The sequence below is a fragment of the Diadema setosum genome, chromosome 20 (assembly GCF_964275005.1).
Source record: "Diadema setosum chromosome 20, eeDiaSeto1, whole genome shotgun sequence".
NCBI classification, from domain to species: Eukaryota; Metazoa; Echinodermata; class Echinoidea; order Diadematoida; family Diadematidae; genus Diadema; species Diadema setosum.
Window position 1 is genome coordinate 27,188,213 of NC_092704.1, and position 16,795 is coordinate 27,205,007.

Sequence of the window (16,795 nt, forward strand, 5' to 3'; positions counted from 1 at the left end):
GTGTACAAATGTACCTCAGTATATCTTACAGGAGTGTTCATTGCAAAGTAATGCCCACTAAAAAGGAAGCACATAAATTGAAAATCAGCAAGCTGCCAAAGGACTGATGACCATACATCCCCTCTAATAAAAGGACTAGGCAAATGAGGTAAATAGTTTTGTCTAAGGGCACAACCGCTGCAGCCAGGAGACGCAAACCATGAACCTTACTACTGAGAGTCCCTGAGCCATAACATCTCCTCAAACTGGCCCACACAGTTTGTGTTCTATGTCTGTGCATGTGTGTCTGCTGGTCGGTCAGTCTATCTGTTGGTCTGACTGACCCATTGGTTGACTAAGTGACTGGTTAACTGACTCAATGATTGACTGACCAACTGATTAACTGATCGACTGAATAACTGGTTAACTGACTCACTAGTTGCCTGACTGACTGGTTAACTGACCAACTGGTTCACTGACCAACTGGTCAACTGACTGTTACACTGGTTAGCTGGCCTACTACAAATGTAGTTGCCTGACTACCAGTTAACTGACCAACTGCTTAAGTGACCCACTGGTTCACTGGTCAACTACATGTAGTTAACCGCATGCACGTCTCTGTCTTTGCACACACTTGATCTGTCTAAACATCCCACAGACTTACGTCATGGTCTTGTTGAGCCACTGCAAGTACTCGACTAAGACATCTAACCCCATGTTCTCCTCGTTCAGGAACTCCCTCACCCACCTGGATAAAAAAAAAAGAAAGATTGAGAAGGAAGGGATTAATACAGAGTAATCATCAATGAGTAGACTGTCCTGGGGCCAGTCCATAGAAAGGAATTTATACAAGTAACTTGCTGGAAAGTGAGTGGAAACAAGCCGAGTATTATAAGGGAAGAACAAAGGCATTTTTAACGGGCATGATGTCATTTTCCAAGGCATCTACAGGATGGGCCGGGAAAGCTTAAAATAACTTGACTTATTTTGTGATCTGAACATCACATGTGTAAAATTCCTCAATGTAAGTCACTGCACAGATGATGGCCACATACATTTTCCTTTGTTGTTATTGTTTTGTTTTGTTTTGTTTTTTCATTTGGAAACTATAAAAATAAGTTATATCCTTCTGTCTAGGTAGCCTTGTGAAGGAATGACTGACACCACTTGTGTGAATGTGGCAATAAATTACAAAAAAAAACAGACACTAAAACACTTGATAAACGGTGTTTATTTATGTTGATAAAGGGCAATTTGTCAGTCAGTAGTAATAAAAACAAACAATCCTGGCACTCTTCAGATAGGGGCTGAAAGTAAACAGATATACTAGAAAATACAAGAAAATACAAGAAAGCAAGTTGATTACTGTACACAAAGAGAAGTGGTTGCATATATATGACACACACTGTAGAGTTGATACTGTAATCTGTAATAATTACCACACAACTTGGTAAATACACAAGGGCTGACCATAGGCTACATATATACTGGCCAGCATTTCCACGAGAAAAATATCACTCACAAATGCTAGTAATCTATTTCACTTCTGGGTAGAAATTCTCAATAAATATGGTTCATTATAATTACTCAGTACACGCAAGGCCCTATGCTGTGTTAGCACAGTCTTGAAAATCACCAACGTTGTTAAATGCTTGTGTGGATTCAACAGATACGATGAATGAAAAATTAATAAATCGTATATCTTTTTTTCCAACTGTAGGATTTCTGGTGTGGAAATCATTAATTACCACTCAAATGATTAGACTCTCAGCAAAGCTAAGAAATGGATTTGTTGTTGTTATAGTTTGATTCAAACTCTTCTTCTTGAGATAGAGATATGACACACCAGTCTTGATCCTACCAGATGTGGTGGGAAAAAAAAACGCAGATCATCTATTTCTGGGGCTGCTTCAGAGCGAAAGGAAAGGTCCTAACACCGCGGATTAGCAATCCACGTGATCTCTTAGCCTAAGTCCAAGGCCACTTGCAATCGTAGTTTCTTCCTAACGATGAAGATTTTGGCTCATGTTCATTGCCCTTGTTTACTCCCCTTGAGACAACTGAGGAATAATTCTTCCTCCTCATTCGGTGAAACAACTTTTAAAAACATAACTTGCAGGTGCAGTTTGCCCTAGATAACCCATACCATGTTAAATTTGATATGTTATAGCAGGATGTCACACATAATAGGTTTCTAATAATACAACATATCTCTCTAGAGATGTACACAGATACATATCTCTCTTTTATGTACTGGTATGTCCCCCCCCCCCCTTCCAAAAAAAAAAAAAAAAAAATCTAACCACCTTTTTAAATGTTTTCTATGATTGTTTGATGCCTCTGGAGATAAAATGGATCAATAATAAATAATGAATATGTAAAGATAATGAGAATAATGCAAGAAAGATGTAGCTGTGGTAAGAGCAGACTGGCACCTAAGACTATCAATCCGCTTGTCTTCTCCCCCCCCCCCCCCCCATGCATCCACAGCCATATACATAAGCTGGCCGAACAAGCCCGGTCAACCGGTCAACCGATTACTGCCTGATTGGGTCTGTGTTTTAACAGATGTTTCCTGCCCAGTATCTGGACCAATTAATTTTTTGAGGGGGTTTGATGAAGCAAGTATCCATCAAAATGTCATTAGAGTGCACCTCTAAAGACTGGCCCATCTAGAACAAAGGATCACTATGGGTTTGAACTTACAAAGGCAGCTTACATGCAGCATAAACCTACGAGGTTCTTGCACGCAGGATATCACTATTTCCATATCAAACTGAAGAATAACAAAAAAATGCCGTAAGGAATTTTTTATCACAGAATTTTTCGTCTTCAATAGTCATAATGTCATATTATAAGAGCAAATCGATGCAATTTTGGTTGAGAAGTAGAAATGGACCACTTAAATGTTTTCCAGTTTACGGTTGTACATCTACACTGTGTGTACATATCTCCTCCTCAAAGCTGAACCACAACAAAGCCCAATGCTTAGCAAGGCTGGACGAAAGGACACAATTTATGCAGATGCACTTAGTTGCTTACTGTCAGTGACAACATACTTGGAGGAAATCGTGAATTCGAGAAAGTTCGCCAAATGTTTTAGATCACCCTGCAAATGCAAATCTTCGCTTTCATTTGCACTCATCTGTTATTCACGGCAAACCCTTTTAAATGTGACAACCTCTTAGCAAACATCACAGCTTGTGTTGTGGACTGTTGAAACTGTCAGGATGCTAAAAGCACTACTGTATCACACAGCTTTTGTTCGGGGAGAGTTAACATCTGAAAAGCACAACACCGTGCCACAGTCATGTTATGCCAATCCTCACTCACACAGACTTCGCAAACACCAAAATTTGCAATGTTTGCGACTTTCTATTAGTGCTGCAATGAAAAATTGTAATGCTACATTAGCCTTTTGCAGCAGTAATGTTTTCAGCATAGTAGTCTACGGCACATAGAATGTGTAGTCAAAACAGTCTAGTCAGTAGGCTGTAAACTTTTGGATCACATTTTTACATATGAGTGTCCTGCACGAAGAAGTCCAAGTATAGTGTGAACGCTCTGTGAGTTTTGTCAAGGCACAGGTTCCATTCGTACTACAAAATTCCAACATCAAACATCATGTTCTAGGAACAGTTGCTTAATAAAACTTTCACAGTAATGTAGTGAGTTTTTGCTAAAAATTGTTTAAAATGTTTTGTCACTGTCAGGGTGACGAGTCCTGATCAACATTTTGGGACAGGCTCTTGTTCTCACCATAGTGTCACAGAAAGGTGGATAATATTCCAGTATGTACCCATACTTTATCTTCAATCAAATGGCAGTGCTTGAAAAGTATTCCAGTTTTCCTAATCAAAAGGAAGACCAACATTCATCAGTGCTCTTTCCACATAAAATACACGTACGTCAGAGATTTCTCAAATTTTCCTACTAGCATTTAATACTTCAAGCGCATCTTTAAGACGGTTTGATTTTCCTCGCCGAATTTCAGCAGGGTGCGCAATTGTAGAACAGTTGCTTGTTTGCCGTCACCATGGGTGCAGCCTTTCTGTTGCTGTTGTTGTTTTGTTTTTCCCTCTTACCAATCTAGACAGTGAGCAGCTGTCTGGCTTTTTAAATATCCACTCTACATCCAGTCCTAATTTCATTATCACCCTCGCCACTTATCTCTCTTCATCTGCGGATCTTCGGCACGATTTGCTCCGTCACACGCTCCTCATCTTCTGGATCTTTCGCAATTTTCTATCATTTTTTTTTTCCTATTCTTCTCCAGACTGCTACTCTGTTCTTGGAATTGCAACACGGCAATTTGATAAATGACAGAAGGTAATATGTGCAAGATGGGACGTGCAAGAGATGCAATCTCTATTTCCATCCTGAGTTTTTAATAACACCTCAATATGAGAAAGAAGGCAATAAAATCCTGGTTTGCAGACAAGTTAGGAAGTTTCAAACTACACTCTTCCAAAGTGGTATCAAAAGTGATTTGGCTTGTTTGAATACAGCATACGTAGCTTTAAAGGGGATGTCCAGTAACTGATCAGTGGGAATCAGTGGGAATGCTGGGGGATGATTCTTGTGGGATTCATTTAGGAGTACATTATATATCTATTCTTGTGTGAAAATTATATGCTTCAGAACGGTCTCATATTCAAGTAATGTGCAGTTTAATGCCCCGTCACTGTACAGGCATGCTAACCTAGAAACATTAACTGCACATTACTTGGAATATGAGACCATTCTGAAGCAAATAATTTTCACACAACAATAGATATATAATATACTCTTAACTGAATCCCACAAGAATTGGAACAATCATCCCCCAGCATTCCCACTGATTCCCACTGATCAGTTACTAGCCATCCCCTTTATAATTGACTCTAGGCACCAAGTAGTGGTGTTTTTTAGCCAAGGATTTTAATGTTTTTCCTTGCTCTATGTTTGTAGTTTCTTTTTCAACATTTTTGTCAAATGACAAATAATCAAGCACTGACTACTGGTACAAACATCAGTATGAAGCGCTATATAAATGTTATTCATTATCATTATAAACATAATGACTAAAAATTCTTCCCTTGAAACTGCCTGTATCACTTTGTTTGATTTTAGTAAGTGAGTACACTGGCATGAATGGGAATTAGTTTAAAAAAAAAAAAAAAGTTCAAACCTGGTCACTGAGCTGATTAAGACAGGTGAACCACCAGATATCACAGTTTGTGTGCAAGCAAATCTCACACGAGTCATATCTGTGGCTGCTACTTTACATTCTTGCTTCTTTTTCTTTTTATTTCATTTTTAAATGTTGAATATTTATGTCAGCATCCTATTGTGCTCACATGGTGAATAAACTTTGTACCTTCATTTTGGTCTCTCTTGTTTTTCTTGAAACCATCTATGACAGTGGTTTCCTATCTAAAAGAAACATTATATCCAACCTTGCACTGTATACATATTTCATTTAAAACATTATTTACATTCAAAACAAGATCTCCCCCACCCACCTCACCCCCATCTTCATGAGCATAACACAACAATTTGAACGACTCAGCACAAACAAATTAATCTGAGTATCATGACAACTTTCACCAGATTTGAGGGGCTGGGAAGTTTTGACTGAATACACAACTATTTTAGGAAGGATGAATCAGAAATTAATTGAAAACAAATTCAGAACAGAAAAAAAAAAATCTCCCTCCCAATAGATTCTGCCGCCATAATCTTTCTGCTACCATGCTTCCAAACTGCAAAACAGGAAAACATGAGCATTAATCACAAAAACTCTGAGTAATCATGTTTGGCAGTTTGTGCGCCAAGGACAAATAATCTTCTCGATTGTAAATGAGCAACAAAATACAGCTATGGTTTCAGTTTCTCTATATTGTACATTTCATTTCCCATATTTTGCAAACACTTTGATATCACAGTATGATACTCTATCTTTCAATCTTTCTTTCCAGCGATATGATGAGTAGATACAGGTAAATATTCTGCATCATACTCTATGTGTTTCTTGTTAAGGTCTTTTGCTTGGTTGGGTTGTGCCGTTGTTGTTGCTGTTTGCTCTCTGTTTGTTTGTTTGTTTCATGCCGTTTACTTTTTTTGGCACAACAGACAGAAATTATACTTGCATTGGACCCTGGGCCTCACAGTGTGTGTGTATTATTGTTGTTGTTTGTTTGTTTGTTTGTTTGTTTGTTTGTTTGTTTCTTGCTGTTCACTTGCTGGGTTTTTTTTTTTTTTCTTTGCGGGGGGGGGGGGGGCATAATAAACAGAAATTATACACATGTACTTAAATTGGACCCTGGGCCTCAGAGTGTATGTGTATTATTGTTGTTGCTTGTTTTTGTTTTTGTTTTTGTTTTTGCTGTTTGCAGGTTGCTGTTTTTTGGCATAATAAAAAGAAATCATACTTGCATTGGACCCTGTGTCTCACAGACTGCACTCTAGCACTGCGGGCAATCATTTTTCAGAGAGCCGCCATTACCTACTCATCTAGCGAAGCATCAGCAATGCACAGAAATTTCTCGCATCTCGTCCACAAAAATGAAGGCGAGGGATGACTAAGGTCACCGAAAACATACAAAGTGCACAGACGGTTCATTATCCTCATAAACCCCTCTCTTATCAATTTCTACTCTACTGGTGATCTGGAAGCAAGGGGAATTTGGCAATGTTTTGGCAACATTTCAGTAAACCCGGAGACAACAAGAAGAGAAATATAACAAACAAACAAACAAAATAACCAAGTAATGCAACAAGCAAAATGAGTTGATTTCATGGTGTTGTCTACTCAATGTCTGTGCATTTGTGTCCATTTTGTTTAGCTTCTAACATGACGATATCAACACAGAATCCAACGAACCTTCTCCAAGTTAGTTCATTTCCAAAAGGTTGGTACAGTGAATATATCTAAAAGCATGTAGGTCAGGTCAGAAAGGAATGACTAAAAAAAAAAGAGAAATTAGCAAGGGTATCATACAAGTTTCAATGCGCTGAACGTAATGACAGCTGCGCACGTCCATGAGTAGGATCTCACATGAATTCTTGAAGCAAGAATTACGAAATAACATGAAATTGTTAGGAAACTGTCTTCTGTGGAGCAATCATGGTTTGGTGGGGCAAGCAAAGGACCTGTGATAACATCAGATTACTGGTAAGTGAAGAAGTTGCAATGCTTGGAAAAGCTACATGTATCACCGAGGCTTGTTAGAAATTGTACTGTATTCAAGCAACTGAAGAGTGGACGTAAAATTGCAAATATTTGAATGTTTGCAATGTGGACAAAGAAAAAGCCATGAAAATCTTATATGTCATACTGTAAAAGTGGTTATGTTCACGTAAGACATTTTTCTCGCTGGGCTGGGTGAGATGAATTTTACGTTTTAATTACGCTGAATCAAGACATTTTTTAGTGGAACATTATGACCTGCAAAAAGTATTTGTATGTTTTTTATTTTTGCACTGATTTCTGGTTGCGCAAAATACGCAAAAATTTCCCCAAAGCCAAAATTTCCACTTTTACAATATGATTCAATTTGTTGGAGGTTCAGACTAAGATATTCAACTAGTTACATGTAGTCTGGAATGAAATGCACTCTTGAAATCAATAATGATAATGGTTGAAGACTGGAAGGGCTTACTGTTAGAAACATTATCAAAAGATATTCTTTAACAACGTTTGTGTCTGTCCCGTTCAATCTGCTGTCGAAATGCAGTGTGGTTCTTTGATATTTTTGAGGTGCATCGCTGCGGTGCATTGCCAGCGGTGGCCCTCATCACAAATTCACGTTTAATACCGCCGGCGCTGCCTGCACATCTTGGGGGGGGGACCTCTGCCCACCACGATGCGGTCGGGACGGCGACAAATTGATTTCGCACACCGGTTTAAAGGGTGAACATCTCACATCCCTGTTTATTACAAGGCGAGCATTACATGCTCGTAGGTCAAGCAATTAATGGCTTCTTCCTTAATCAGCCAATCACAGACTGATTTCCCAAAACGCCCTTTTCCTATCTTCACGAAAAGCCTGTCCCGATACGATTGGCTAATTTCCTCTCCTCCTTTTTTTTTTTCTCTCCTCTGAACTTGTCACTCATAATTTAGTTAGAATTTTTTCCTTCTTCTTCATCTTCTCTTCTCTCTTTTTTATTTTCAATTTTTTTTATTACACTTGGTCGTCTACAGAGCACATTTGACCTTGTAAGACGACATGACATGGCGGAATTTACTTCTAATCACCGAGCAGCTTACGCGGTAGGGATTGAGTGTTTTTTTTTGCAAACCAGCACTTTGTGAAACAAGTCATTCCGCAAGGATTCAACTAGCGGAATAAAAAAAGGGGGGCAAATGAATGACACGAACTGCATGCATTACAAGGACTGTCGTTCTTGTATCAAAGATTTCTGTTTCAGTGCTGAGAAAAAACAAGTTGCTCCAATGTTCAACCAGACATACGTACCTACTACATAGATTTCATGTTCCCAATACCTGCCTAAAAATGTATGGGGATAGAGCCTTCTCTTCTGTTGCACCACGTCTGTGGAACTCTCTACCAGTCCATCTTCGGAATTGCAACAGCCTCAATACCTTCAAGTCTGAACTGAAGACTTATCTTTTCCAGCAACTTTGTGGATGATGTGTGGCACTTTGTGGGAGCTGGGCGCCTTTGAATGTTTCAACAGATATATGGCGCTATATAAATGCTGTTTCATCATCATCATCATTTCTAAAACTTGCATGGAATCCTGCTATACAAAGGAAGTATTTACCATATTATCACTGGGGTGACAACACATTATACCTCCATTGGCATACATATGTATATAAAAAAAATACCACCTAACTCAATTTAGGCTATCCCAAATACTGATTGGATTTTTTTAAAATATTACAATTAACAAAATAATGCAAAATAATGTTTCTGCATGATTTGACATCAATTTTGACGCTATTTTGTGAAACTGTTATGAAAACAAACTGAGGAAAAATTTGTGATTTTTTAGATACGAGGCCCTTGTCACCCCAAGGACGATAATTACTCTTAGTTGCAAAGTCATTAGAAGAAATAACATTCTCACAATCAAATATCTACTTTCGTCTCTAGTTATCCCTTCTCGATAGCATTTTCTTAAGGCTTTTGTCACAACTCTTCTTCAAACATCCCCAGTTTTCCATAGTCCCGTGCATTTTGCCTGAGGATTCATTTGACATTAATAAAACGACAGTTTCTGGTTGGAAAAGTACAGGTAAAATTATAAATAGCTATTCCCTGAAGTTCAGAGAGATTGTTGTTCCACTCCCCCAGATAGTATCAACTCTTTTCACTAATTACTCGATATGCTGTCATCATGCTATTCACGAGATATTTCTAAGAAAAAGAAAAACATTTCACATTACAAAACAAAACAAAACAAAACAAAACAAAACAAAACAAAAAATACATGAAATTGTTTGACCCCTTGGCCACCCACACAAAGTGCAGTGCAAACTTTCAGGAAAACTGAAAAATTTGCACGACCTTGTAAATACAGATAGAAAGGTGAGAATACCTTTTTTGAATATATTTTTTTTTATACTTTAACTGTTTTCTTTTTTTTTTCTTTCTCTCTCAATCTCATTTTCTCTTAATTCATCTCTTCTTTCTGTGATCTGTCATGATGTCTATAAAAAGGCAGGATATTTCACCAATACATCCTTGAATTTGTCAATTTTTGGTAGACTGCCAAACAATATTGAGGGTTTTTTTTTTCCGACTTTTTTCATTTTTTTTTAAAGCTATCTTCTGATATGCTCTTCTGGCCAACTCTGCTATTAAAAGGGGCATATCATGAAGAACATCACATCTAATTTATCCGGTAGTTCAAACATTGTGAACATCTTGCACAATGCACACACATTTGTGCCTACATTTCATACTTGAATCATATCCATATGAATTTCTTTCCAGGCCAGCTACACCCATTAATCAACTGCCTAATATTATGTGTATCTTTCTTAACTGTATGTTATTATGTAGTGTTCTTGCTTGTTATGAACTTAACAGCAAAATCCACAAAACAATGTACAGTATCAAAGTAACCCATTGATGGATCAAAGGAAAGTCATTCGGAACTGAGATCCCCGGATACTGTGGCAGGAAGCAGGAGTCCAGATACCGTTACACAAGCTTGATAATTTCGAATAATCAATTAAACCGATTCATAACAATAGTGGCCTCGGCTTGCCTCTAATCAGTAGTGGCCAAGCGATATCAAATGCTGCACTATAGACCTATGCCGAAATTAAGAAGAGAAATAATGTTGGCTCATAAGAAGCACACAGAAGCCAATCAGGTGGTTAACTTTGCAAAAATGTGTATGACATTCCACCTTTAAAAGGACGGCATAGTTTTGGTTGACATGGGAATTCAGGTTTTTTAATTTTTTGTAAAGATGCTTAGAAACCACAAATATGAAATATTAAAGAACATACAATTTTAAGAGGAATTGATAGTTTATTTGATACTTAAATCAGTTTTGAAATGGCTGAGATATCCAAAAACAAAGTAAAAGAAAGTGATCCTAATAAAAGGTGGGACCTACAAGGTGGGACTTACCTTTTAGTGGGACCACTGTGTTTTTGGATATTTCTGCCATTTCAAAACCAATTTTCATCTCATAAACTTTAAATTCCTTTTGAAATTCTATGCTCTTTCATATTTCAAATGAGGTTTCTCATTATCTCACAAAAAAAAGTTGGAAACTTGAATCCCCATCTCAACCAAAATTATACCATCCCTTTAACTCTTTTTCTTTTTTTTTTTCCAACCAGTGACAAGGATTCAGCCCTTATTTTTTTCCTTTCCTCTCTCTCTCTCTCTCTCTCTCTCTCTCACACACACACATCCCCCTTCCTTCTCCTGTGTTTCTCTCTCTCTTTCTCTCTCTCTCTCTCTCCAAGTTCCAAAATTATGGCCACTTGGCGCGGTCGATTCCAGACTAATTAGTTACTCCAGGGTTGATGTTTGATACATGAAGATCCTGTTTGTCGTATTAGTGTTTCAGGCATGAAATAAAGGGAGTAAAAGGAGAGGAATAAACCGGGGCAAAAATAAAAATCCCCACGATGTAACCTCATACCCCAGATTTTCCCTGCATACAGAGTCATTAAACTAAATAACCTCTACTCTAGTCTATACCATCCCACCCCCTCAAAAAAAAAAAAAACCCAGACTGACTTACTGTATGACATCATGAACTTGTCATAAAAACAAAAATATCTTCAACCCTCTGGCCACACACATACCCACAATCATTTAAAACTTTGAAGAGAAAATGTAATGTAACGAATTGATAACTAAAGTTTCCACTATTTGATGAGTGGAAACGAAGGCAGAATGCAGATTTTCTGGGCTGAATGATGACATGGCGTCGAACAGAGCAGTCTCCAGACTCATGCATTTAAAAAAAAAAAAAAAAAAAAAAGTGATATGCCGCCTAATCTCGCCCGAGCCAAGTCTTCCAACCCCCCCCCCCCCCCCCCCGATCCCCTTGCTGTTTAAGTTCGCGCTCACTGCGCCAACACGAAAAGGGAGAGACCATTGGTAACACATGGATATCTGCTCCACTGCCTACACATGTCCGAGAGAGGGTTGAAGGCCAGATCAGGGGTATTTAGAGTGGAGAAATCAAGGCGCCCAAGCCGTATCATCTCCCGACACTAAAGTCAACATGCAGAAGATACGACGACAACATGTTCCTTTTTTCCCCCCGCACATTTGAAAGTCATTTTCTTGAAACAAGTGTCCACCACTTTCAATCGAAAGAGGGCGATAAGATAACTTCCTTCTATTTGTTGTGTTTCTCTTCTTTCTTATGATACATTTATGGAAATAGAAATGTTAAAGCAAAGTCTATAAAGTTGGCAACATAATCTAATAAAAGCAAACATAACCATATTTACAAGTGGAGCACAATATCTGTCAACCAACCATACTTTGACAAGTGGAGAGAACAGTTCTAATGCTCTTGAAGCATTTTATACATGCATGAGAAGCTTCTCATACATAAAAGAGCTTACTGTCTTTCAGGAAAAGGTTGCATGCCACAGACATTCCCAGCGACAAGAAATAAAGATTAAAAACATAATGAAAATGTATAATTTGAAGATATATTCCCCTGTATCAACCAGGAAAAAGAATACGCACTGAGTATTCCAAACAACAGATTAATAAATCAACAAGAAATTGAGGTACTGTTTTTGTCATTTCTCACTATTCTTTCAGCGGTTAAGTCAGATTTCCTATGACCTTTATGATTACACAAACGACATTTTGAAATGAAATTTGGTTAAAATGAGGAATTGAGAACTGAAAAAAAAAAATTATATGGCCATGACGGAGTCTGTTCTCATACAATTACAAATAGGATCATCAACTATTTATGAAATTGTTATCCCCTTTATATAATTCTTTCCTTCTATATTTTTTTCAAATAGTGGGAGGGTGTTCTTAACTTATAATCACAGTTGAAAATATGCATGTTTTCATTATTTCTTATCTTGTTCTATTGCTGTGGAAAGATTAACAAGTTTTTTTTTTTTTCCTGTGCACTCCATATATTACGGAGGAGATGGACTACAGGTAGTTTTTGCTTTTCTTTTCCTTACTATTCATGCACTAAAAGATTCATACAGTGTAAGTGGTGACCATGTCCAAAGTCAAAATAACAAAAGTTAAGTTTAGTTTTATTTGTTTGTTTGTTTTATGTACAACTGCATATTACTGTGTGCAAATTTCAAAATTTTAAGTTGGCCTTACTCACTGATGCTACAGACAAACCAATCATATAGCCTACATTACTCCAACTGACCAGGAATTGCACCACTCAGAAGACAGATCAGAGTAGGATGTCTAGAAAACGTGTGCAGGCGTCGCAGACTTCATTCATACAAACTCTACCAGACCACCTGCTCTAACTACGTATGAAAGCAGGACATCAACTCATGTTAGGATTATCAGGGTATTTTTCAATTCTTTCACTTCTTTTCTTTTCCTCTCTCTCTCTCTCTCTTTCCCTCTCTTCCTTTAGGAGCCATTCTCAGTCTTTTTGCTCGTTTGGGGGTAATACTACGCACCTGCTTTTGGGGGCTAATTTGATGAAAAGGTTCATTCCACTGGATGACAGTCAGGTATTAAATGTCATTCACAGCCATCAGAGCAGACAATGGCTAGGATGACTTTGGTATCTCTCCCCTTTCAAGTCCAGCCCCCCCCCCTCCTCTTTCCCCTAATGCCCCCTCCTCTTCCCTCTCCATCCCCCCCCCCCCCCCCCGCCGACATCCTTTCAAATTTTCATATCCTTCACATCATATCCCTGTGTATAAAGGTATTTGCTTCCTTCTCCGATATTCTCCATAAAGAGAGCCAACACAACAATGCCTCATATTGACTATTTGATCCAGTTTACGGTCCAGTGAATCATTGATCTTGGAAACGGACACGTACAAATTTGTATGATCATACACGACAAATAATTTGTCTCGTCTATCCCGGTCAGGGTCTGCCTGCATTGACCAATTGATTCATTTGTCCAGTCATTACTCATTTTAATACCCATTGTCTGTCCAGTACAAGGCATAATTCATGGTCATTGTGTGTATCATTCAAGCTGGACGCTGCCAGTTTTTATTCCATTCCCTCCATATTACCCTGTCCATCATTGGCTGCCTTTCCATTGTGCACTGCAAGATCTTACTCTCTCAAGATTTTCCTGTTTCGTATGATAAAAGTGTAAAAGAAACACAAACACACACACACAAACATGCACATTCTGTACTGTCTGTCATTTGCAGCCATGATGAAGATTAAGTTACTGGGATATTTCAAATGTAGTCATGAAATGGTTAATTTTCACAGGAGGGAAGGGGGGGGGTAGCCATTTGCTTCCTACCTCATAACTTAATATCCATGATGGACTTCTAATTAAAAGAGTGAATAAAATAAAGTTAACCCCTTGATGACTTCAGACCAATTTACTAATTGTAATATTCAAATACTAATCAAAACTGATACATACTGGATGGCTGAATGATATGAGAATATCCAAAGGTACAGGAATAATTGTGCATTCCACAAGAACATTATCCCACCATCATATACATGTTATTGTACATCTGTATAGAAACAGCGCTCTTCTTTTTGATGTCGACAAGAGTTTTCCTCATCATGCCTTTCTATATCTATGCAAACATGGATAAAGTGAATAGTCCTTGTATAAAATACTGCTTGGACTGCTCAGATTGGACCTTGACACTAAACCGGATGAAAAGGTGCTAACGATCTGCAAGCATTTCCGAATTGTAGCCACATGTGATAAATGACCTTAAAAAAAAGAGGAGTTTCTTTCAGAGATGATACAGATGATAACAAAAAAACAGAAACTAAAACCAGTCTCCTGACAGGTTTTCCCTGGGGTGTCACTGCCGGAAGATTTCGAAGTAATCCAAAACCCCTAAATCATTTTCAAAATAACATATCTTGATTCAACGTGATGGACTCTAATATCTCTCAATATTCCCCACCACCATGCCCCTCAAAAGATCATTACAGCGGCACCTACAGGGCAAGAGAGAAAAGAAAAAATACAGATGAATATATAAAGAGAGAGAGAGAGAAATAGAGAGTGATATAGTGAGAAGGCTACAGTCAAAGACGGAAAGTGAAGGAAATTGAAGAGATCGGCCCTACAGGGAACTGAGACAGGGAGATGAAGTTGGAGAGACAAATATCATTAATTGGAAATATTCTGCATACACCATATAATTTGTGATAACCTAATTTTCACCAAGTTCATGAGACAATGAATACTTGTGAAGCTGAATCAAGACAAATCAAATTATTCTCCCTGACACATACCTGTAAATGCTACATTCACATATGCCTACACACAAATAGTGCTCAACAACATCAAAATATTTATGGCCACCACTGTCAATTTTTATCTCGAATTAAAAAAGCACTCATGAAAAGTCTTGCCAGTCCTGATCTGGGACAAATTATATTCCTATTAAAAGAGGCAATATATTTACTCTACACAGAAAAAAAAAAGTTCAGAGACAGCAAAAGAACAGAAGCAACTTATCATTGGAGATCAGATATCAAGATAAAATAAAGGAGAGAGAGGGAGAGAGAGAGAGAGAAATATAGGGAGAGATATAACAATGAAGTTGGAATATTCTCCTCTCACAACGACCTCCAGTCTGCGTGCATGCGAGCATCTGTTTTGTAGGTACCTGGGCCAACGAAGACGACGACAGAGCAAAGTGATAACTGACACGCCGGGGAAGCCTGGATATTACTCACTGTGATAGTCATCACCGTGGGTTACAGCCCCGTGCGTTTTAAGGTTATAGTATGGAATAGACCAATTCCCTATCCTCCTTCTAACCCACCCACCCCCCCCCCCTATTTTCCTTTTTTTTTCTTCTTCCTACATAAGTAGTTGGATGGATGCAGGTACATTCATGGTACACCACGTAACCCCCGAGATTCTTTGAAAGCTCACATGCTGAGCTTGGCTTGTAGAGAAAGGAGGACACCAAAAATGGAGGAATCAAAAAGAAAGAAGAAAAGAAGGGGGAGGGAAAAAAATGCACCCTGTGGCAAATTGGGATATGATTGAGAACTGATCAAGGAAATTACCTCACCGAGTCCCAGCATTGTGTATGTTGGTGTGTTTGTGTGTGTGAGTATGAGTATGAGCTTCCATGTGTACATCCGTGCCCTGAATAATACACTTGTAGTTGAGGAACACACCTAAGTACTTACAAAAGGTAGGGGAAAAAAAAAAATATATATATATATATTTCATGAGATGGCAGATATTGATAAAGATTGAGATGCTGAAAGGCAATGACTGAATTTGCAGACGATTGCAGCGACATGTGAACAATGGAGGGTGTTTTGCTTGCGTTTATTTTGATCCCGCTTTCGGGGCTTTTCGTTAAGCCACCCAAACCTCGATAAAGAGTCTGTCTTGTGCACAGTTTGACAGATATTCAAGACTTCCAGACCGTTTTGCCTCGTCAAAGAAAGAAAAAAACAGAAAGAAAAAAAAATGAATTTAAAGAGGACACACAAAAACAAGGAGTGGGCAAGTTACACCCTGCAGGAAGAGATTAAGTTCTTAAAGAAGGACCTTGAAACGCAGGATTAGCATAACTACCAACAACCCTCAAATTTTTCCCACCGTGGCAAAAATAACATGAGACGTGTCACTCTCTCGGACACCACTCGTCGCTCCCAGGTTGATACTATTTCCATCAGGACTAATTGTGACCGTTTGTTCCGGTCAGTTGTGGGGCCGGAACGTTTTTGACCCATTCTCATGCTATAAGCTCATGCCGACTATCAACTCAATGTGCTCAAACACAATGGTGAAAGAACCTGCAGGACATACACTGTACGGTGACCCTAAAAGTTCTCACCTGGCTAGCTACGCTTCCTGCCTAAACTCGGCTGTGAGATTCGGACGCCGACCAGTGACAAAATAGCCACAAATGTCCTGACCTACTCATCATCTTCATCATCACCATCATCATCATCAGCATCATCATCATACTCATACTCATCATCATCATCATCATCATCATTGTAACAACCTCCATACTTTCAAATCTAAACAGAAGACCTATCTTTTCCAGCAACTTTGTGAATGGTGTGTGACACATTGTGGGTGCCGGGCACCTTTGAATGTTCCTACAGATAAATGTCGCTATATAACTGCTGTTTCATCATCATCATCATCATCATCATCATCATCATCATCATCATCA

The 16,795-nt window shown here is 38.4% G+C and overlaps 1 protein-coding gene across 1 annotated transcript in view; it reads right to left on the bottom strand.

Annotated features, from left to right (window-relative positions):
- Positions 1–16,795, bottom strand: part of LOC140243552 (formin-like protein 2) — a 200,773-nt gene that overhangs the window by 43,410 nt on the left and 140,568 nt on the right. Inside the window, 1 exon segment of the mRNA XM_072323222.1 lies at positions 629–727. Coding sequence (XP_072179323.1) covers positions 629–727 — 99 coding nt within the window.